Genomic DNA, 22,162 nt, shown 5'->3' on the forward strand with positions numbered 1-22,162 from the left:
GACTTTGCACAGGGAGTGGCAGGCAGATATATTGCCTGCCGGGTACAAAGAATCATTGCCGCACTCATTTCTGCACATGGATACAGTGGTACACACACAAACACATTCCCTATCACACTTCAAGGTGTGGATAGTTTTGAAAGCAACCAACTAAACCCTGAGGCATGCTCGAAAAACAATCCGATAGGCTTCACACACTCAAATGAACTCAACAGCTCTTACTGAGCATTGCCTTTGAAGTCTTGCAAATGTCACTGCCACAAAAATGTCCCCTAATTCAAGAGGTAAAAGAGAAAGTCAGACAGCGAGAGAGGAGGCGAGACATACACGGACAGCATTCGAAACGGGGAGACAGAGAGTAAGTGGTGAAAACAAGCATTCCTGTGCAGCAGGAACAAAGCAACAGTTTTCCATTTACAACCTGGCCAGGTCAGTGACCTCGTCCAGATCAGCTTAGAGTGAGACAGCGAGAGAGTAGACAGACAGACAGATAGACAAACACAAATCTCAAAAATTATGACAGCTAACTTAATAAAAAAAAAAACTCAACAACAATTACAAAAAACTACAATATAAAGCCAACAAACACCAAACTAATCCTAAAACAGTAACTGTAATTTATTTAATGACATGATAAATCTAGCAAACCAAACAATAATACATCCAATTGAAATTGTGAGTTCATAAGTTCTTCCTATATTATTATATGATCACGCTCCCTTCCAATATTCGATAAAATGATAGAAAGATAGATAGATAGATAGATAGATGATAGATAGATAGATAGATAGATAGATAGATAGATAGATAGATAGATAGATAGATAGATAGATAGATAGATAGATAGATAGATAGATAGAAAATTATATAAAGGGAAAGATAAATGCTGAGACCGATAGAACTATGCATCATGCATAAACAGTCCAGGTGTCAATTACTCAATCTAAGGCTTACTAAATTCACAAGCTGAAAACACACAGTAAAAGCACATGGACAAACCATGGCAACGAGAAATCATGGGAACCACATTCCCGCAGGGCAGATGCATAACACCAAACACACAATGAGTCAGAAACAAGGTGTGTCCTTCCCTAAGTAACAATCAGACTGCCTGGCACTCAGTGAAACGTTAGAAAGGGATGTGTGTGGTACAGCTGTCCCTCGGGGATGACCTGTGGAAAACCTAAGCTGTTATTGCCATTTCTGACTGCCGGACATCAAGAAAAGTTCCAAGTGCATTTCCTCACATGCTTGAATGTTTCCCTTGGAATATTATTATTTTTAAACATCAAAGTACATTAAGCAAAATTTATGGCCTGAAGGGAAAATCAGAACTCCTTTTGTTTATAAACACTGAATTCATATCATGTTTGCATTCAAAAGAAATTGGTACAAAGATACAAATTAATCAGTTGAAAAGGGCAATTAATTACCTACCAAATATTTTGTAAGTCTTGTTTATTAACCTTGGAACATGTCTTATGTCTGCATCTTCTAACGATTTCGGACACAATTTCCAAAATAAATATTGTTTTCCTCCTTGGAGGTCAAGAGCATCCCTCTCAGGATTTCCCTTCCCCGCGAAAAAAAAATCATGGTAACCATAGTTTATAGTTTACAGTTACTGTTACTATTTTAACACTAAAAATAATATCTGCTAAAGGTAATGTTTATCAAACATATCAAGTTGGTCTCTCTTGCTAACCAAAAATAATAATTAAAAAAAAAACATCAACATAGGATCCATGCATTTTTAAAAGAAAACACACACATGCCTTAAGTGTAAGAGCCTTTCAGAATATTTGTCATTGTTTCATTTCTATTGCTGACGACATTGGTGACTAATATCAATTTAACACAGTTTTACTGAAGTAGCCTAACAATATAGTAAAAGAGAGGTAACTCGTGGTTACCACGATAATATTTCATAGCAGGATATGTATCTTTCAGCCCTTGAGCATGTGTTTTATTTATTATACCACATTCCACAAGCACAAATATTGTTTCCCCCTCAACGGTCACAAACTTTTCTCTCTGGATCCGACGATCCATGAAGCACACAACTTGTGCAAACAGTTTAAACATAACACTTACTATATTCAACACGATCATGACTTACAAAAGTAAATTTAACTCATTTACAAAAGTAAATTTAACTCACTTCTTCACCGCTGTCGCTTCAGTCAGTGTCAAAACTCAGGAGCTCCTAAAACATCTGTGGGCATCATTGGCGGGTTCCGAGTCAGCTCACATATCACACAAACATTCATGCATTTATAAATTCACATTTTCCTTGCACTTACAAACGCCCTGGACTGCATTACGCACATTTTTGGCAACCACTTCTTTGCGTCTCCATCATTTACATGACAAAAGATTCCCTCAGAATTTATTACTTTCTTTTGTTATTTGTAATCAGGCTGGACAAATGAAAACGGCTAGCTAGCTGTGTCATTGAAAGCAGACAAAAAAGTAGCAACTCAGAAGAGTCAGACTCCAAAGAGCAAAATTCTACACTTGGCCCCGCAAAAAAAAGAAGAAAAAAAAGAAAACAAGTTTATTGTCCTATTACGCATCACAAAATTGGAAAAGTCCAGTAGGCCTACGTCCTGTTTGTGAGATGCATGATTTCACAGATATATATAACCGTTCAAAAGTGCAAGGTCAGTAAGATTTTTTAAAAGGAAAAAATAATTTTCATTTACAATAAATTTATATCACAAAATATTTCAATTTTATATATATTTTGTTCATCAAAGGATTCAAATCTTGATAATAATAATAAATGTTTCTTGAGCAGCAAATCAGCATAGCCTATTATAATGATTTCAGAAGGATCATGTGACAATGAAGACTGCAGTAATGATGCTAATCAATTGCTTTTTAAATTGGAAATATCATTTCACAACATTACTGTTTTTAATGTATTTTTGATCGATTAGTCTTGGTGAGAATAAGAGACTTATTTCACAAACATTAAAAACCAACACCATATACTTTTAAAAAGGTGTCAAGCTAATACTAAAAATAGTAACTGTAATTTATTAAATGCCATGATGCATGCTGGGATCGTCCAACAAAAAAAAATGCAACAATAGTACAATATGTGAGATATGTGAATATCTGTGTGTTCATTCTGCCTATATTCATGATCCAACACCCCTCCCCCTATATTCTACTTGCCTTTTGAAAATGAATATAGGCCTATATTTGAATAAGTACTATGTATGGGTTCACAATATTGGCAAAAACATATGACTAGGGGGTAGAATTAAATTACTAGCTCTCACTACAGTAACGGTAAAAAAATGGTCAAGTTCTAGTTCAATCAATGAATCACTATGCATGTTTAAATAGTTGGTAACAACATTAGAATTATGTGCACTGCATGAGTAAACCTTCTTGGTGGGATTCAACTGTAGATCAGTGGAGTCAGGGCCTGTACCGGGTGTGTCTTCAATCTGAGTCAACCTGACGCACAGTTAGCACAGTTAGCACATACAGCACTCGCTCAATCCCCATCGCTCAATCTCAGCTGGCAAACTTACTCCTGTGCGTCAACTCATTTACCTGGGGCCATGAAAAGTCAAATAATAATTAAAAAAACACCCTTTGTTACAACCATAAAGCCTTGCATTTGAACAGAAATAAAGTTTGACAGGCCAATAGGAGAGTGGGGTAAGATTTGCCACCAGAATTTGCTTTTCTTCAGCCAGGAAGTATTAAGAATTAGCAAAAACAAAGGCAATTAATTATATTTCTGAATGTCTGCTAAACAATTGAAATGAGAAGAAAGCATTTTTAATACAATGCAATATGCCTAGACACGACCACAACGCATCCCTAAAGACACATATCTGTAAAGCTACTTTGAAAAAATCTGTATTGTAAAAAGCGTTATATAAATAAATGTGAATTGACTGGATTAAACGTTTTGATGAGGTTATAAATCACAGTTTGGATTTAAATAAGCAATTACTTGTCTATGACTGGATCATTATTGCTGTGATTATTATGTTTCTAGCATTTTATATGTTTGTCAAAATTTCTTTTAACCTTAATTGACGGAGTGTGTAGCTTTTCATTTCTTAAAGGGGTGGTAAAATGCCCTTTTCACAAGATGTAAAATAAATCTCAAATGTCCCCAGAGTGTGTGTGTGAAGTTTTAGCACAAAATACCCCACAGATATTTTTATATAGCATGTTAAAGTTGTCACTTTTTGAGGGTTAGCAAAAACGCACCGTTTTGTGCCTGGCCCTTAAATGCAAATGAGCTGCCTCAGAGGGCGGGGTTTCAAGAGCTCTTGTGTGTTAGCAGCTGCGATTACCTCATGCAGACACACTAAAATGACAGAAACTGTTCTGCCTTTAATGTTAAAACAGAGTCAGACAAAGATGGACAGACTCAAGAAGAAGTGACATGTAGAATGCAACAGGACGTCTCTGAATGGTTAGTTGATGAATTTATGTTGCTGATGTGGAGTTAACTATCTTGAATTACCTTATTCTGTCAGGATAATCTATAAATCACTCGTATAGGAACTGTTGTGAGATGCACACTGTTACGTTCCAGCCCCCAAAAAGGGAGGGGAACTTGATAAACCACCGCTCGGGCCCACAAATGCCAGTAAAGGAGCTATGGAGTCGTGGTGCGAGAAAAGGACACAATTTCCAGATACCGTACAAACTAAACTTTTATTTTTGCCACGGTAATTTGCCACCGCTAACCTATTCTAATTATAAACATCACCTATCTGGCACACGATCAAGGCGCCCTAACCAAACTTACAGATGGTGGTCCGCCCAGGTCTAGCTGGTGTTTCTAGACAGAGAATAATGCCTACGGGTGATGTATACCCCGGGGTAGCTCTAAATCTACTCCCCCAACTCCCTATAAACAATAAAGAAAAAGTTGTTAACAAACAATAACAATACACAAACATCAAATGCTCAGTCCTGCTGTTCACAAGTTCCAAAAGTGGAACACAAAGCTAGATTTACTAGCTAGCAAATCAGATTAAAACATTGTCAAACGTTCCAATCATAATCTCAATAGAGAACAATAAAGTTATCTAAAAAACCACAGAGGGATACCAACCACACCAACAGCAGGAGCAGAAAGCAGAGAACAGAGCAGAGAGTGAACTGATTCAAACTAGGCTTTTTAAAGAGCCCAGCCAGCTGCAGCCACTGACGGGCGGGAGGAGTTCCAAGATCCAATCAGCCGTTGAACCACCAATCAGCTGCCGGAACTGTTACAGAAGCCATCTTACCTGTTAGAAGAAATACAAACACACAAACCACCAGCAATGCCAGAAAATAATCACTATAATACGTACCCAGTGCTCTGGGGACGTAACACACACATAGTGACTTTTTATTGCATGTGAAAAGAAGGATGCTAAAGTTTGAGCTGACTCACAAATGTACTCCTATACAACAACTTCTCCTCTTCTCAACATGAACTGCGTGTCCCGGGGCTTTATGTATATTTTAGGGTTGCTGATGTCACTAACCCGGGAGGAATGTCATGTAGTCCCTACCAGCCGTTTATTGTAGTCCTTTACTTTAAAAGCAAATATCTCCCTTTGCTTTGAACTTTGAGCATTGTAACTTTGCAGATGTTGTTTATGCTCAAACAGCAACATTTCACACTAGCTAAAGTTAGAAAAATGAAATCGTGTTTTACTACCCCTTTAAACAACCATGTAGGAAGACACATGGCCATATTCCAGAATGACCAAGCCAAGATTCATCAGGGTGAAATTGTGAAAGAATGGTTTAGAGGGAGCATGAAGAATACAATACAAGATCTTAGACCAAAAATATATGAACCTCTTGATGGAAATAACATCACATTTATTTTCATCAAGAGGTGCATACATTTTTGGTCAAAATAAATTGACAAAATAAATGCAGTCCTGGTGAACATGTCACTTCTCTAAAAACATTTTTTTTAAATTAGAATAGACCCCAAACTATTGAATAGTAGTGCAAGTTAACCATTTTACGGTTTAACAAGAAATTAACATGTCATAGGTTTGAATGTAACATACTAATTTGATCATTTGCACAAGGTTTTATCCGAAAGAATACTCCACTTAGAGCAGTGGTTCTCAACGCTGGTTCTGAACTCAGATCATAAGCAAACTTAAAAAGCTGCAGAGACACATCAATGTCATGTGTCTTTACAGGACCTTTATGGGATGTGTGTGAACGCACACACGGATTCCGGAAAATCACTGGAAGTGTGAATGAACCAAAATCGAACAATCCCGGGACACATTATCACTGTATTTTCTGGAATCTCTGTGAAAGGGGCTTTGAAGTAACCACAACTTATGCCGGGCGTACACCAAAGGATTTTCACAGTCCCAGACTAAAGACCGGCAGTCTTTAGGAATCTTACTGGATTCTCGGCGCGCTCCCGTCCTCTCGATCGTTAAATGTGAGGTGATAATCTGCAGTCGGCGACAAGATTTATGCCAGTCTTTCTCTAGTCTTTCACATCAAACATGTTTGATATTATCGCAAGTCTTTAGTCTGAGACTAAAAACTGTGAACCCAAGTCTTTAGATGTGAGCTGGTAATCTTATAAAGTCTTTTCTAAATCTTTTCAAAGTCTTTAGGTGTACAGAAAGCATTAGAGTAAAGTGTCTAGATCAAGGGACATAAGTTTACACCCACAACCTTCTGATTATCCACCCCAGATCTTTAACTAGGCTGTACCCACACATTCTCAAGCAGAAGGTTTTAAATATGACCAAGGAAAAGTGCCAGAAAATCATCTCATTGCACAGTATTTTTTAGCTTGAACAGAAGCTTGGATGGCTCAAGTTCAGAATGGAAAAGGTATCGCTTAGACATAAATCAGTAATCCATCTAGTAAATGCACACCATCTTTCAATTTCAGAACCCAAAAACACATTCCTCATCCACAAAAAGTTCTTTAACACTACCTGACATCCCATTTCTGTTTCTTCATCCCAGAGGCAGATCCTCCCAGATTTGGATTAAACACAGCAGAGTTTTATAAATTCAACAGCTTTGCAAGAATACAAAAAAACATTTATTTTTTACACTGCTGAGCTACAGAGAAGCCACAGGGTTGTTTTAATATTTACATGTTTAATACAAACCCTACTTGCATTGCTAAAATTAAATAAAAGACAGAAATGACAAAAAAAAGTTTAAAAATGACCTTGCACCAAATTATAAGACCACCTTCTGTCTACACAACAAATGCAATAATAGTCAATTAGTCCTGATCAGTTGTAATAAAAAAAAACTGTATGAATACTCCAGTGATGTTTAATTGGTGTTCTGTGAGATGTGACCTATTCAAAACATGAACATGGCAACAGATAGAAGGCAAACCTGACTGGTCATCTATCAAACAATGAATGATTACTAAAAGGAAAAATAAAATGCAAAATTACTCGACAAATTGTTGCAAGTTTGAAAGAGTTTTCATATGTTGGACATTAAGTGCAGATGACTTGCAATGAATGACAGCTGCAGGATAATTTTACATACATGAAATAAATGGAAAACATCTGGGCATAGACAACCAAGAAGTTTAAATACAAAAAAAGTATCAACCGTCGGATGAATGCTAGTCAAAGTTGAACACAAACGTCAGGAACAATTATGCCGTTATGAAGATATATCCAAAATATTCTCTTTCTGAAAATGAGATAAAGACCATTTATTCCAGTTGCAAGACAGTTAAAACTGGCTGTTGCTCAAGTAAAACAGCAGAACCTGTTACTTTTCCATGTGAAACTGCCATTGACTATCAATCTGGCAAACTAATTTTCAACACTTTTTTTCATGTCATTGCTTAGCTTTTTTAAGAATGGTTCCCACTGCAGAGATGACAGTGGTCTTGGTGCCGCTGGCTGTTGTGGTCACAGAGACGACTCCAGGGAGGGTGGCAGTGGTGGTGAGGAGGGCGGGTTGTGCCAGGGTCACTGGCACTGCTGAATCCCACTTGCTCTTCCTCTTCTGAGCATCTGCTGGGTCATAGCACTTAGGTTTAATTCAACTAGAATTAATGGTAGGTTTGTTTGCAGTAAAACTAACCAACAAAGACTGAATTATAATTCAACATATGTTGGGCTGTCACAATTTCTCAATAAAATTAGAGTACTTGATTTAAAAAAATCCTCGATTGCAATTTGTCCTTGTCGATTAACTGTCAAAACATGGAAGTTGTGCATTCCACGGACGAGAATCCATGAACGGCATTATTAGACCTTTTCAAAGGCTGCATGATATATCAAAACCATTTAAAGGTGCAGTGTGTGATTTTCAGCGGCATCTAGTGGTGAGGTTGAAAATTGCAACCAACAGAAGTTACGGTGGCCGACAGGAAAATATGTCGTCTGAGACAGCAGAAAGTAGCCAGTTAAGCAATGAGGTTTCTTTACAAAGATAAATTAAGAAATTATGTTTACTTAATTAAGTAAAATTATGTTACTGCAAATATCATTGTTACTTGTTCATCATTGTTTCAGTGTTTTATTCGCTGACTTTAGCTTGCTTCTTTGCACGAAGAACAACATAGTGACGAAACATTGTCCATTTATGGATACTGTAGAAATAGCGCAAGATGGCTATTTCGATGTAAGGGGACCCACGGTGTATGTAGATAGAAATGGCTCATTCTAAGGTAATAAAAACATGACGGTTCATTATGTAAGGTCTTTATAGATCAACAGATCCTCCTAAATATTACACAATGCACCTTTAAAAATCATAATATAGCATAGTGCTATTGTGAAATCACAAAGGCTGGGATTTGGTTAAATAAATATATGCGCTCTGGGTTTCAGGGTGAAGCGTGGCGCTTTAATTATTTACATGCAAGCAAGTTACGAGTTTCTTCCAGCATCTCAGAGTGGCTCCGTTCACAGTAAATGCTGCTATAACGTTCATCTGGGAATGCTTAAATAATTTATAAACCTTAGCCAACACAGGAGAATACATCAATACGTTTCTTAATAAGCAAACTGTTGTTCATCGTGATTTCAAATAAAAGTTCAAACCCTCGCTCGGAGTTTGCATGTTTTAATGTCCACATGTTCTTGTTCAAGAAATTACAGTGTGTAGCATGTCTATCGTAAAGAAGATGCCAAATATCAAAGATTAAGTGGAGATTTTAATTAAATCTTGTTTGGCCTCAATTAAATCTTGTTAGGCCAATATTAAAAAATTATTTGATCATGTTGTAAAGTGTAACAACAACAATCACCAAAGCGTTGGTGTCCTCTGGAGGCATTTATTATACTACATGATGAACATAAGTTGTGTATTTTATGTATTTTATCACTGTTGTTCAATACAACAAATATGATTGCTTTTCGATACTTTGTTTGAACCAATGGGGGAATATTTATGGGTCCTGATAATGCCAAATGTCTTCTGTTACCAGTAAAAAAAAAATATATATATATCTAATCAGTGACAGAGCACAAGCATATTCATCTAAAATAATTCAGTATTTTCAGCTTCAGAATCATGATTATTGTTATTCTGGTGTCTCTATTGTCCTGTGCTTTGGGTTTCCAGCACCAAGTCCGAGCCTATTCATTTACACACACAATGTATCAAATTTAGCAGTAAATTTTTTGTTAAAGCAGCACCAAGTAACTTTCTTCTGCGGTCGCCCTACAGGTTGGAAGCGGAATTGTCCATTACCGCTGTCGTAAATAATTTAGCCTACCACAGCCTACTGTCGCACGCATGCCCTGTTTATCCAGCACCGCCTTTGGAATCAACAATGGCCACAGAAAAGGTAGAGTATGATTCATGATTTTATGAAAGTATGATGTATTGCGACATCACAAACGAGCAATTGTAACGCTTTCCATAAAGCAAGTCAAATTAGTAGTTTTCTTAGGTCTCATTAGAACTACAGAAACGCGACCCAATCTGGCAATCTTACATAGCGTGGATATATCAGATAAAGGACCGCAAAGCTGTGGCATTAGTGCATTTCACCATGTCACAACTTGATGAACCACTGAAACGATTTTGGAAACATTATTTTAAGGTAAAAAATCGTACTAAGTGTTGCTTGAACATTTTATCATGTCTTGCAGTATCGCTATAATATCGTATCGTGACTTCAGTACCGTGATATGTATCGAATAGTGACATGAGCGTACATTTATTTTATATAAACTCTTTTATAAATGCTGAATAATACAGTTGAAAAAAAGCATAATATTTATTTTTTTAAATGGTAAAAGCCTTAAAACCTTGAGGTCTTTCAAAAAAAAAAAGACCATACTGACTTTGTTTGACCTAAAAACTATTTTTTTATTATATTTTTGGTAATATATATTTTTATTAATAATAATAATAATAAGTATAATAGGCTGTTATTATACAACAATAACATTGCCCATTTATGTTGCAATTTCATCACTTTACATTTTTAAAGCCCTTCTTTTTGCATCAAACACTCAATCATGCATTGTACCTGTGGATGAGGCAGTTGTTGCGTTTGTGGCCAGAGCTGCTGCATTAGAAGTGGTGCCTTTTTTAGTGCCCGTCACAAATTCAATCTAAAGACACATGAGTAAAACATTGTAACCGTCAGTGATGTTTTGGCCCATATAGAAGAAAGAAAACTTTTATAATATTAAAAAAAATAAAAATAATAATAAGAATAATAAGAATAAGTGGAGTGCCTCAAGGTTTTAACCTTGGTCTTTTCCTTTTTGGCTTTTTCCAGCTTATCCATCTCCACCTTCTGAGCTTTGGCTGTGGAGAGAATAGCACACAAATGGTTAACAGATGGTAACCAATTTAATTCATGAGTTGAAATGTCAAATTTAATTTCAAGCAAAATTTACCTAGTGCCTCATAATACGAATCCTCTGACCAGCCATGGGGGTCAAACATGTCCTATGGAGAAGTAAACACAAAAAGGTTTATAAAACAGCAATGTGTGTTTACATGGTATTAAAAGTTTGCATTACATACCTTTGGATAATTGGTTCCAAGTTCATCAATTCCACAGAACTGGATTAGCTTCTCATAAATACTATAAACAAACACATGGTTAGTTTGCAAACAAATAAAATTATCAAAATATAATCTGCATGCATCAGGTTATGTCTGGTGGGTCATTAAAACTTGTTATCTCCAGACCTTGGGTTGCGAAACTCTTTCTTCATTTGAATATGGCTGTTTGTATCAAAGTCTCCATGAAGCTTCCGCTCGTAAAGTTTAAAGATCTTTTCCTACAAACAGAAAAGGTACAACAGTCTCATTATCTAATTATTTTTCCTATCATTATTGAGATCAAGAGCATGCATGATCTTGCTAAATAAACAAATTGTCTATTTTAAATTTTTTAATGCAAGTTTATGTAAAATGTGCACTACGAAACAAGTAAAGTACTGTATCCTCTCTCAAAGTGTTTTGAGACACTAGGAATGAATAAAGTCTTTGTACAACTGTGAGTTTCTAGAACTAGAGGGTGATTTTTGACAACCGGACTCCAAGAAGCACTTGGAGATGTGCCATTTTTAGTTTTCCTTCACATTCCAAGAAGACAAATAAAAGTAAAAGTCCTTTGTTGACAGTTAAGACACTGATCTTCATTTGTACAAAATGTACTACAAGAAAGTTAGCAGGAAGACCAAATGAGGTGTATAAGGGAATGAGGATCATGTCTGAGCAGTGATAAAAGCATAGCCACAAGGACAGGATATTAATCATGACGTGGAAAAGCACAGCCCATCTATCAGTACTAGGCTGTAAGTGTGAAAACCACACCCGTGCACACCTGCCCCAACAGTTCACGAGAGACAGAGCGACAACAGGAAGTGGTATGATTAATAAGAATTTGACAATGAGATATGAATAAATATTAACAAATCACATTATTCTAAAGAAATATGTTCAAATGTGACCTCAGCATCAACATGGTTTTGACATCACTGACCTCAAATGTTTAAATCCCTGTGCATGTTCTGACAGGATGCAAGTTGCATGATTTAGGGCAAACTCCCAGTCCTTACCCCCGGGTGAGGCAAAACACCTGAAAGACTGACACCCACAACCTTCCACCCCCTTGAGCCTCCCAGTGCCACACCCTGAGATAAAACATGCCAGCCAGGATCTGAACATGTGGTTTTAAAGACATTGCCAAGAAATAAAACAATGAACTCATATGATCTCTTTTATGACTGTTGACAAAGTGGAGCAGTCCAACAAAAATAGAGCAGCTGAGAGAATGTTTTTCAGCTGGTATACGAAAAAGAAAAAATCTAATTCTTTGGAAAATTCAGAATTCACCAAGAATGAGAAGCACCTATCATATTGTTTATTTGCATGCACAGTCTATGTTGTTTTAGCCAGTGTAATTTTAATTTAAAGGGTTAGTTCACCCAAAATGAAATTTCTGTCATTAATTACTCACCCTAATGTTGTTCCAAACCTGTAAGACATTTGTTCATCTTCAGAACAGAAATGAAGATATTTTTTGATGAAATCTAAGAGCTTTCAGTGCCTCCATATACATACAGCAACGCAACTACCACTTTTCAAGGCCTAGAAAGGTTTTGTTTTATTTTCTGCGAACAAAATATTCTCATAGTTTCATACAATTAAGGTTGAACCACTGTAGTCAAATGGATTATGTTAACATTGTCTTTACTACCTTTCTGGGGCTTGAAAGTGGAAATTGAGTTGCTGTATGTATATGGAGGCAGAAAGCTCTTTAGATTGAATCAATTATCTTTATTTGTCCCCTCCTTGAACTACCACCTTACCGTGGTGGAGGGGTTTGAGTACCGGAATGATCCTAGGAGCTATGTTGTCCCGGGCTATATGCCCCTGGTAGGGTCTCCCAAGACAAACAGGTCCTAGGTGACAGGTCAGACTAAGAGCGGTTCATAAACCCTTTATGCTAGAATTAAAAACAAGGACCATGATGTTGCCCGGCATGGTGCAGCCGGGGCCCTACCCTGGAGCCAGGCCCGGGGTTGGGGCTCGAATGCGAGCGCCTGGGGGGCGAGCCTCCCTCCATGGGGCCCGGCCTGGCTCAGCCTGAAGGAGCGACGTGGGGGAGGTGTCTGGGGAGAGGGAAGTCTGGGCATCTCTGCTTAGACTGCTGCCCCCGCGACCCGGCCCCGGATAAGCGGAAGATGATGATGATCTTAGTTTGTGTTCCAAAGATGAACAAAGGTCTTAAGGGTTTTGAATGACATGAGGGTAAGTATTTTCATTTTTGGGTGAACTATCCCTTTATTTAAGATACTATTATTAGTTTTCAACCAGTATTTTGTATTTATTTTTGTATTTCATGTTTTCATTTTAATTTTAGTTAAAGGTTTAGTAATTTTGCTGTGCATTTTTGTCAGTTTTATTCATTTTATATAATAAAACTGTTTGTCTATATATTTTGCATTATACTATATTTCTGTTTGTTATTTTAGTACTTAAAAGTCATTTTAGTTATTTTAAACTAAATGAAAATGAGAAATGTTGTCTTGGCAAACAGCTGAAAATAAAATAAAAAACATTTAAAATGTTTATTTTATTTGAAGTAATGGAATTTATGGTTTTAGTTTTAGTTAACTATAATAATCCAGACTTTAGCTTCAAGTATTTATGCAAATAAAAGTAGCAGACACTGTTTGTATATATGGATGATGACTTAATTAAACCCTATTTCAGCATGAGAATACAATCGGCATAAAGTCTACTTTGCAGCATACATCCTAAACTAACGAGCAAAATATTTTTTACAGCATGCATAATTGTTAATATTAGTTAATAAAAACAGTATTGTTCATGTTAGTTCACAGTGCTTTGACTAATTTTAACAGAAACACCCTTTTATTTTAAAACATTTATTAGTACGATGAATTGACCTTTAACTAAGACTAGCCTAAAAATTCTGTAGTCATGTTAACTAATGTAGTTCATGTTAACAAATGAGACGTTATTGTAAAGTGTTACAGAAGAGGCCATCTGACTGACATTTGTTTACATACATCATGTTTACATACAAATTTGAAATTATTATACAGCAGTCTATTATCAAAGTCAATAAGCGCTCATTCAAATAATCATGCAACAATTTCCACAAAAGGAGTGGAAGATGTGTTGAAAAAAATCTGTTAAAAATGATGTTAAAAAATCATTGGTTAAGTTCAAATTTTTCACAAATGTAAGTGTCCTTTGGGATCTAATTTATAACTAAAAGGACCTCAATAACATGTGATCAGTGCAGCAATCTTTAACACAGCTTTGCGTGTGACTCCCGGAAATTGCATAGCAGCCAACCAATCAGATTAGAATTGTTTTTGGCCCAGTCTTGTTATTTGTTTGTGCAATATGCATAAGCCTGTGAATGGTCAGCGGACAAGCTATCTGATTGCAGCTGAGACTAACATCTATCAAAAACAAGGACTCTCATTGAACCCAATGGCAGCAGGTCAAGAACATCTCAAACAGAACAGAGCAACAATCTCACCTGCAGATGACTGGAACAACGCCCGGCAGGTTCAGGAGGAATTCTGATCTCGTCAGGAGACATGTTCCGAACCTTCTCTGAAAACTGTGCTATAAAGAAGAAGAAAATACTCATTTGAAGAATTAAATGCATGAATATTACAATTTACTTTAAACAGGTGCGCTGCAATAGAGTAATGACAATCATATGCTCATAAACACAAACTACATTTTTTCAAGAAAATATAGTTGTGCTTGCCCATTCAAACTCTCTGCTAGGATGCCAGGGCATTGCTGTGCATGTTATATCTAGCAAGTTGGTAAGGTATATTGAGTGATGTATATACTGTATATACTGTATTTTATATATATATATATATATATATAGAGTGCAAGCTTATTTATAATAATTTAAGTTACAATTTTTCTTTGGTTTATTTTTAAAATAAAATATATTTCAATAGGCTTGTATGTTGTGCAGTTAAATTTTTCTTTGATTTAGATTTTTACAGATTTCATACAAACGAAAATTATTGCCAACTTAAAAAGTGAGCACATACTAGAGATAAAACTATAAATAAATAAAAGAACTAAATCATGAAGAAAATCCTTCTTCCATCAGCGGTATAAAGTTTCCAAACACACAAATATTCTGGATTCCGTATGACTTTAACCTCAAGCTAATTTTTCATTTTCACATTTTTAAAATGACACTAATCTACTACAATTTCGCAAGCATTTGCAAGAACTGATTTCTGTATTTTTTCTTTATTCCTTCAAACAAGAAGTGTCTATCAGCAGTCTGTCAGACATCTCTGGAGCAAATTACGAAGAAATGGAATTTGTGGTTGCGTACACATGCAGCAGTGAACACTATTCAAACCATACTGGTTGGAACAGGCTACAGCCGAATTCCCTTTCACCTCACCTCTTCTCTTCTCAATCCCACACACCCTCCCTCCCCCATCTGCCTCTCTCACACCCCCTGGCCGCTGTTCTGGGCAGGTCTGAGGCAACGACTGTGGGCCAAAACATGCCTCCGTTTGTTAAAACACATAACAGACACACACACACACAGAAGCAGGGAAGGGCTGGGTGGAGCACTCTAGAAGTGGCACACTTCCCAAAGCAATGCATAGACACACAGACATAAACATGTAGAAACAGGCCCTCTAGCGATGGAAACCTATTCGGAATTTCGGAAAGGTAAAATAATTTTTCATCAGAGTTGCCTTACGCAAAATGAACATTTGAGAACAACCATTTGGCAAAACAGGTCATGCACACCTGTAGAGCTACTCTAAAGAGAAAGAGGTAGGAAAGAATATAACACACCGATAGCATTTAAAATAAACAGATTCACTATTATTATTCCTCATACTTAGGATTAGGAGTTTCTAAATTCCTAACCATAAGTATTAGAAGTCGATTCATAACTGCTACATAAATGAAACCTCAAATTGCGCAGTTTCTCAAGATGATCAGATTTGCCATTTTTCACCTGGCGGATGTTAAAAAAGGAAAAATAAGTCCCATAAGCTTACATTTAAGAAGAACCTGTTCAACAGTGCAATTATGGGTTATTCAGTGACCTTGGTATTTTTCCCTGGTCTTTTAAGGTGAATAACAACATTATAACCTTTGATTTAAAGCAAAATCGGACAAAAGTACAACAGGACAAAGATAGGAGGCCATCTACTTACTGGCTTTAATGATGGAAAGAACTACACTCCCATGAAGCATTGTGAACGACATAATGGATAAATATAAAACTATTGATGGCTGATTATATATAGTAACAATGTATTTTATGTTCCTTGCAATATATATAGCAACCACCAAGAAACCTAGCAACTAGGGCTGGGTATTGACACAAATTTCAGGATTCAATTAAACTTCAATTCACAATCCTGCGATTTGATTCCTATTCAATTTGATTTTGATTATTCTGGATATTGTTTATAAGCCATTTTATTGACATCTTTCCATGGTTGAAACCTGATTAAGCGATTACATGAGATATGATACAGATTTCGCTAAGTTGTACTGTTTCTTTTAACATACCTTCTGATGTTCATTCATGTTTATTTCGCGCTGTTGTAGTAAAGCGGAAGAGATGATCCGTCCGTGGCACGTGCACTTAAGTTCGTGCTGATGCTTCGCTTGATCTGCGATCTTCCGCGCCATATTAAAGAGTGCCAAAATGGTATTGTTTTAATTTCATAAATAAAATGGACAGAATTTGAAATCTGAGACTTTGTTTCACATCAAAAGTAACAAAGCTTATTGCGATTTATTGAATGGTACTGTAGGTGAGCTACAATGTTCTGAAAACAGCATAGACTAAATTATCGATTCTTCGGAATTTAAGAATCGATTTCGGTTCATAAAAATGAGAATCGATTAAAATCGAGAATTTTATTTTCTTCCCAAACCTATTAGCAACCACCATGGCAGCTAACTAGTACAAAGGCAAACACAACTAATACTTTCTTAGAAAGTGTAAACACTTTGATATAATATTGTCAATTTACTTTGCGATTGTATTTATGGCTGTCAACTGTAGTTGGTCTGAAAGCTGTGTTTTATAAAGCATTCACACATGTCTTAATTACAGTGTGATTAGAGTAAATGTGGTAGCAGCAGGCAGCAAGTGTGCACAGGAATGTTGGCAAGACAGGGATCTTCTATAAAACCCCTAAAACCCCCCACCGTTGCTCTCAAGCCAGCTTTCTTATTCCAGATATGATTTAGTGCGATTTTAGCTGATTTTTGAGCAGTAGATCTCTCCCCATTTGTCATTTCCTCTCCATCAGAGTAATCACGCGTTAACTGTACATGACTCATTTCTCAGGCATCTTCAGAGCTCAGTGTTCACCCAAACAAGTGGCACCATCACACACAAAGCCCATACACCAACTACCGTCTCAGAAAGACTCCAAAAAAGAGAAGGAGGGAAAATTAGAGCCGAATGTAAAGATCTTCTGTCTCCCAACCACAAAGCAAATCTTTGAGTCTCCAGCAAGACCTTCCTTTCTACGGTCTATTCTGATCTTTTCACATTTTAATGTGAAGAAAAACAAGACAAAGTGGAACGTTCAGTTACTCGTCCAAATGTCTTGTTTCCTGTAACTCCCAACAATTGTAAAAGTTGAATATTCTGGCTCTGAGCGCATCAGAAAGATATGTGGCATTATAAATACAGTTTTTATACATAAAAGTTTAGGGGCCCAAACTTCTAGTGCAGGCTGCATGTATTACATTGTCTAATGTTGGGCCTTAAGTGGAAAAATAAAAATACACTCATAGAAATGTAAGGAAAAATCATGACTTTGATGAACAAACATTAAAATTGAAGTGCTTTTTGCGTCTTCAGTTGCTAATGCTATTCATTTTCGTCAAAATATATGATAGATGACTTTAGAAAGTAACGATCCTGAGGTCTCACTATAATCAAACTAATATCACACAGAGTTGCCATTATACAGAACTGAAGCAATCCAACCTGGATCACTCATTTCCTGGGTATGGCCAAAGTACATAAACACACACCTCAGCAACTTTCTTGCACCATGTTGGCTGGAGCACACATCAATGCTTTCTACCATCTCTTTGGAAAGATATTTTACTTGAAGATGAGGGAATACTTGATTAATTTGATACTTACCAACAAGCTCATTGGGGTCTTTAATCTCCACTTCCAGGACATCCTATAATAGAAGAAAGGGTAAAACACACATATTGAAAATCAATGAAACATTTGATTTCGTAACCGCTTTCAAGTAAGCTTCTACATCCATCCACATTATGATAAACCAAGTGATATATTTTTAAAACCATTTAATCAGATGATATTTGGCCATTTTGGCAATATCAACATCAAATAATAACTGTGACTGCTTGTTGATTTAACAAAAGTATTAGCACCCCCTTGTGTAAGCTCCAAAAACTTCCAACAGAAGAGACAAAGGATAAACAGTTTTTTATTTTCAAATATTTTTACGTAAATATATCGTAATATAAGTGTTCATTAACGCATATCTTTATAAACTACTAACTATTCGAAAGAGAATAGGTTTAATCCTTTGCTGTAGCTTTTAAAACACAAAATGTCTCTCCTGGGAAGCTTAAAAACCAAGGCGTGATGAAATCTGCACCAAAGTGCAAAAGCCCTGAGTAGTAAAACTAGGCTGAAAAATACACCGGGTCTCTATTCACTGTCCTCCTTTACACAATCTCAGATACAGTCACTCAGCAACAGCATGTGCAGATGGAAGAATCGTCTCGTAAAAGCGCCCAAGTAGAAAATGTGTCTAGGACAGCACAGAGAGAAAGATTTGACTCACTGAGAGATGAATCTCTAGTAGCCAAAAGCGCAAATCCTAACAACAGTCCTTTCACTCGAAAACTCACTAAGGCAAAACAATTCTAGACACAAAAAAAGGACCCATCCATCTCCACTGAGGCAGGGGGCCTGCCTAAAAAGGGGTCTTTTTCATTTAGATTAGCCCAAAAATGGGACTACGGGTTAAAGGAGATACCCCTCGCTATTTCATTGTCATGCCCCCGCATACACTTTAACAACACTGAAGACAAAAAAATGTCTGAATAATAAAGTTATAAGACACTTAAGCAAGTGAAGATTATAGCCTGCGCTTAAAAGGAATTGTTACCTTCATGCCATTCCAAACACAAATGCTGCTTTATTTTCTTTTCTTTTTTTCTGTGAAAAATAGTTGTAACAAAACTATTCCCCTTTTTGGGCCCTGATGAAAAACAACACCATATGAGTTTGGAACAACAAGAGTGCGAGTAAATGAGAATAGTCATTTTTGGGGTGAAAAACAGTCAAGGACAAAGATGAACTGAACCCACATAAAAAGAAAAAGCACTACAACTCTTACATTTGAAAACGTTCTTATTAAACCATCATAATTTAAACAGCTCATTACAAAACATGTCTTATATCATTTAGTGATTGTGAAGAACAGTGTTCTCTCTCTGGGGTGTGGCTCTAAATTGATGCAACATCACCGGCTACTATTGTGAAAAAGTAATTTCAGTGCATGAAATAACTTGCCACTGCAGTGCTTTGCACATCTGAATTCCTTTAAGGTTACTTTAGAATTTAGATTCTAGGTATTCAAACTAATAATAAGAAATACTGTTCATAAAACAGCAACATTAATGCGTTTTCAAAAACTATCATGAAAGCACCATGTAATTTTTTTTTTTAATGAATACTTTTATTCAGCAAGGATATATTAAATTGACACACAATTTCAAAATGATTGTATAACATAAGTACCTGCAGTGTGCATAAACCTGATGTTTAAGGACATGCTGTACTACTCATACGACCCTTCTCTGCAAGTTCAAACACACATGTTCCTCAGATGGAGTGATGCGGTGTTCTCTTGGTTTGAGACCAATCATAACACTGCAGTAAATTTAGGAAGGGTGTGTTTTGAGTTTGATACCCAGAATAGGGAATTTAGGTAGGGTCAAATACCTTCACATCATCTTGGGTCCGCCCTGAGTCCGACTCCTCCTCTTCCTATGAAAACAAAAAAAAAAACAGGGTCACCAAAGTCACATAACCATATTACCAAACCATATTCAAGAGCGCCCCCTTCAGGTGTGCAAAGTTACAAACATGGTTCTCAGAGAATGACTGGGAATTCAGTTCTAACTGGGAATTCAGTAATAATCAGAGTTGAATTGGAGGGAAATAAATCAAAATTAACAGAAGAGGGGCAATAGTAAATTTACTTTGAGATTTTAATATAAAAAGCATATATGTGCCACAAGTACATATGTCAGTTTCACAACAAGGCTTAAACCTAGTCCTAAAATGCATGTTTGAACTGTCTTAACTGAAAGCAATTTGCACTGACTTGATGCTGACTGACTGATGCACACAAGCAACGTTTTTTTCTTCTAAGGTGAGTTTATAAAAGGTACTTAATTTATCAAAGGCCTACTCCTGGCTTAACCTAAGCCCTGTCTGTGAAACCATGTCTTAATGACTAATAATGAGAAAAACTAGATCAAAATATTTAATTTAATACAACATGTCAGTGTGTTTTATTGTGTATTATGAAATAGTTTCTAACCTGTATATGGCATTAATTCTATTACTTGTCAGGAATAATGTGCATTAAGAACAAATGGTATGCCTACATTGGAATTATTCATCCATTTTATATGTATATATATATATATATATATGTGTGTATGTGTGTGTGTGTATGTGTGTGTGTGTGTGTGTGTGTGTGTGTGTGTGTGTGTGTGTGTGTGTGTGTGTGTGTGTGTGTGTGTGTGTGTGTGTGTTAGTAATTTTTGCCACAATTTCCTTTTGTTACAATTGGCTCTAGTCTCCTCTAGTTAAAAAAATAATAATAAAAAAGGTATATAAAATATAAAAATGTGAAGGATCATTTTGAGGAATAGGATTCCATGTGAATGTAATGGTCTGACACTAGAAAAACCTATACTGAAAAAGATACGGTGAAAACTGACCGAATTTCTAGTGCTGTCCTCATCACTTTCCTCATTTTCCGAGGGCTTCTCATCTGCCTCTTCCACACGACTCACGTCATCCTCTCCGTAACTAGCCGACACCAATCCACCGTGAGATTCTGATTCTGCAGAACAAAAAGTAACGATATGAGATCTTTCTGATGACAGTATAGGTTAAAACCAAGTTACAGTCGTTTTACAGTCGTAACAAAGAACGTCACAAGCATAAAATTACTAGTGCTGGGCAACGATTAATCACACAGACAAAATAAAAGTTTGTGTTTACATAATATGTGTGTGTGTGTGTGTGTGTGTGTGTACTGTGTATAATTATTTTGTATATATATATATATATATATATATATATATATATATATATATATAAATACACACATGTATACATTTAAAAAAATATTTATATATAAAATATGTGTGTATATATATATATATATATATATATATATATAGTATATGCCTGCAAAAAATTCTTTAACATATACATGCATATATATGTCTGTATTTCAAAATAATAATACACAGTACTACACACACACACACACATAATATGCAAGTTAAACACAAACTTTTATTTTGGATGCGAATCCGATTAATCGTTGCCCAGCACTAAATATTACATAAAGTACCAGAAGAACATAGCTTTAAAAAAAATTCTTTCTCATGAAGTAAATAAAATAGGGAACGAGTCTCTTTATGCGTAGTGCCCTCTACAGCACTCCACGGGCAAGTGTTCGTCGTAATAATAATTTCTTACTAGCCAACCATCAAGAAGTAGGTAGTTCAGCTCATGACAGTAATATATTTCACAAAAAAAGCTATTTACATGTAAATATTGTCTATTTCATCGGATTCGCTGTCATTTGTAGCGGGGTATACGTAACCTAACCACAATAACAAAGCCATCAGTGTTACAAACCCCCAGTATTTACATGCTTTTCCTAACATTCATTAGATGTTATACCTTGATCATCTGTGTCTGGATCTGAATCCTGCTCTGAATCATCCCCATAAGCAGCTAGTGAAGAGAGAAGCGCACTTCTTTTACTGCTCGCCATGTTCATCGCTGGCGCATATCAGTGACGTTGTGGGCTATATTTCATCTGCGCACGCTCGGCGTTTCGAAACTCGCGTCGCGTAGAAAACG

The 22,162-nt window shown here is 36.3% G+C and overlaps 1 protein-coding gene across 2 annotated transcripts; it reads right to left on the reverse strand.

The window, feature by feature from the left end:
- Positions 1–7,046: 7,046 nt before the first annotated feature.
- Positions 7,047–22,112, reverse strand: sap30bp (SAP30 binding protein). Of its 2 annotated transcripts, none has more exons than XM_077224368.1 (11): positions 21,980–22,112; positions 21,001–21,125; positions 19,991–20,035; positions 18,146–18,188; positions 14,501–14,589; positions 11,164–11,255; positions 10,996–11,056; positions 10,866–10,917; positions 10,715–10,773; positions 10,490–10,574; positions 7,047–8,015 (listed from the first exon to the last, which is right to left on the reverse strand). In XM_077224368.1, the coding sequence occupies exons 1-11, from the start codon at positions 22,077–22,079 to the stop codon at positions 7,837–7,839; spliced, it is 930 nt and encodes a 309-aa protein (XP_077080483.1). In that variant the 5' UTR covers positions 22,080–22,112; the 3' UTR covers positions 7,047–7,836. The 2 variants fall into 2 exon arrangements, with proteins under 2 accessions (XP_077080483.1, XP_077080482.1); XM_077224367.1 differs by having other exon boundaries at positions 7,047–8,018.
- Positions 22,113–22,162: the final 50 nt, after the last annotated feature.

Source organism: Siphateles boraxobius, unplaced genomic scaffold (assembly GCF_051911475.1).
Source record: "Siphateles boraxobius isolate OS27281-9 unplaced genomic scaffold, OSU_SipBor_1 9, whole genome shotgun sequence".
In the NCBI taxonomy this organism is placed as follows: Eukaryota; Metazoa; Chordata; class Actinopteri; order Cypriniformes; family Leuciscidae; genus Siphateles; species Siphateles boraxobius.

Excerpts from the sequence above, each read along its gene's own strand:
- sap30bp (XM_077224367.1), bottom strand. The coding sequence starts at position 22,079 with ATGAACATGGCGAGCAGTAAAAGAAGTGCGCTTCTCTCTTCACTAGCT. Across the intron at positions 11,256-14,500 it reads GTTGTTCCAGTCATCTGCAG|GAAAAGATCTTTAAACTTTA; the intron begins GTGAGATTGTTG and ends TTCTGTTTGTAG. Across the intron at positions 11,057-11,163 it reads AAAGAGTTTCGCAACCCAAG|TATTTATGAGAAGCTAATCC; the intron begins GTCTGGAGATAA and ends GTTTGTTTATAG.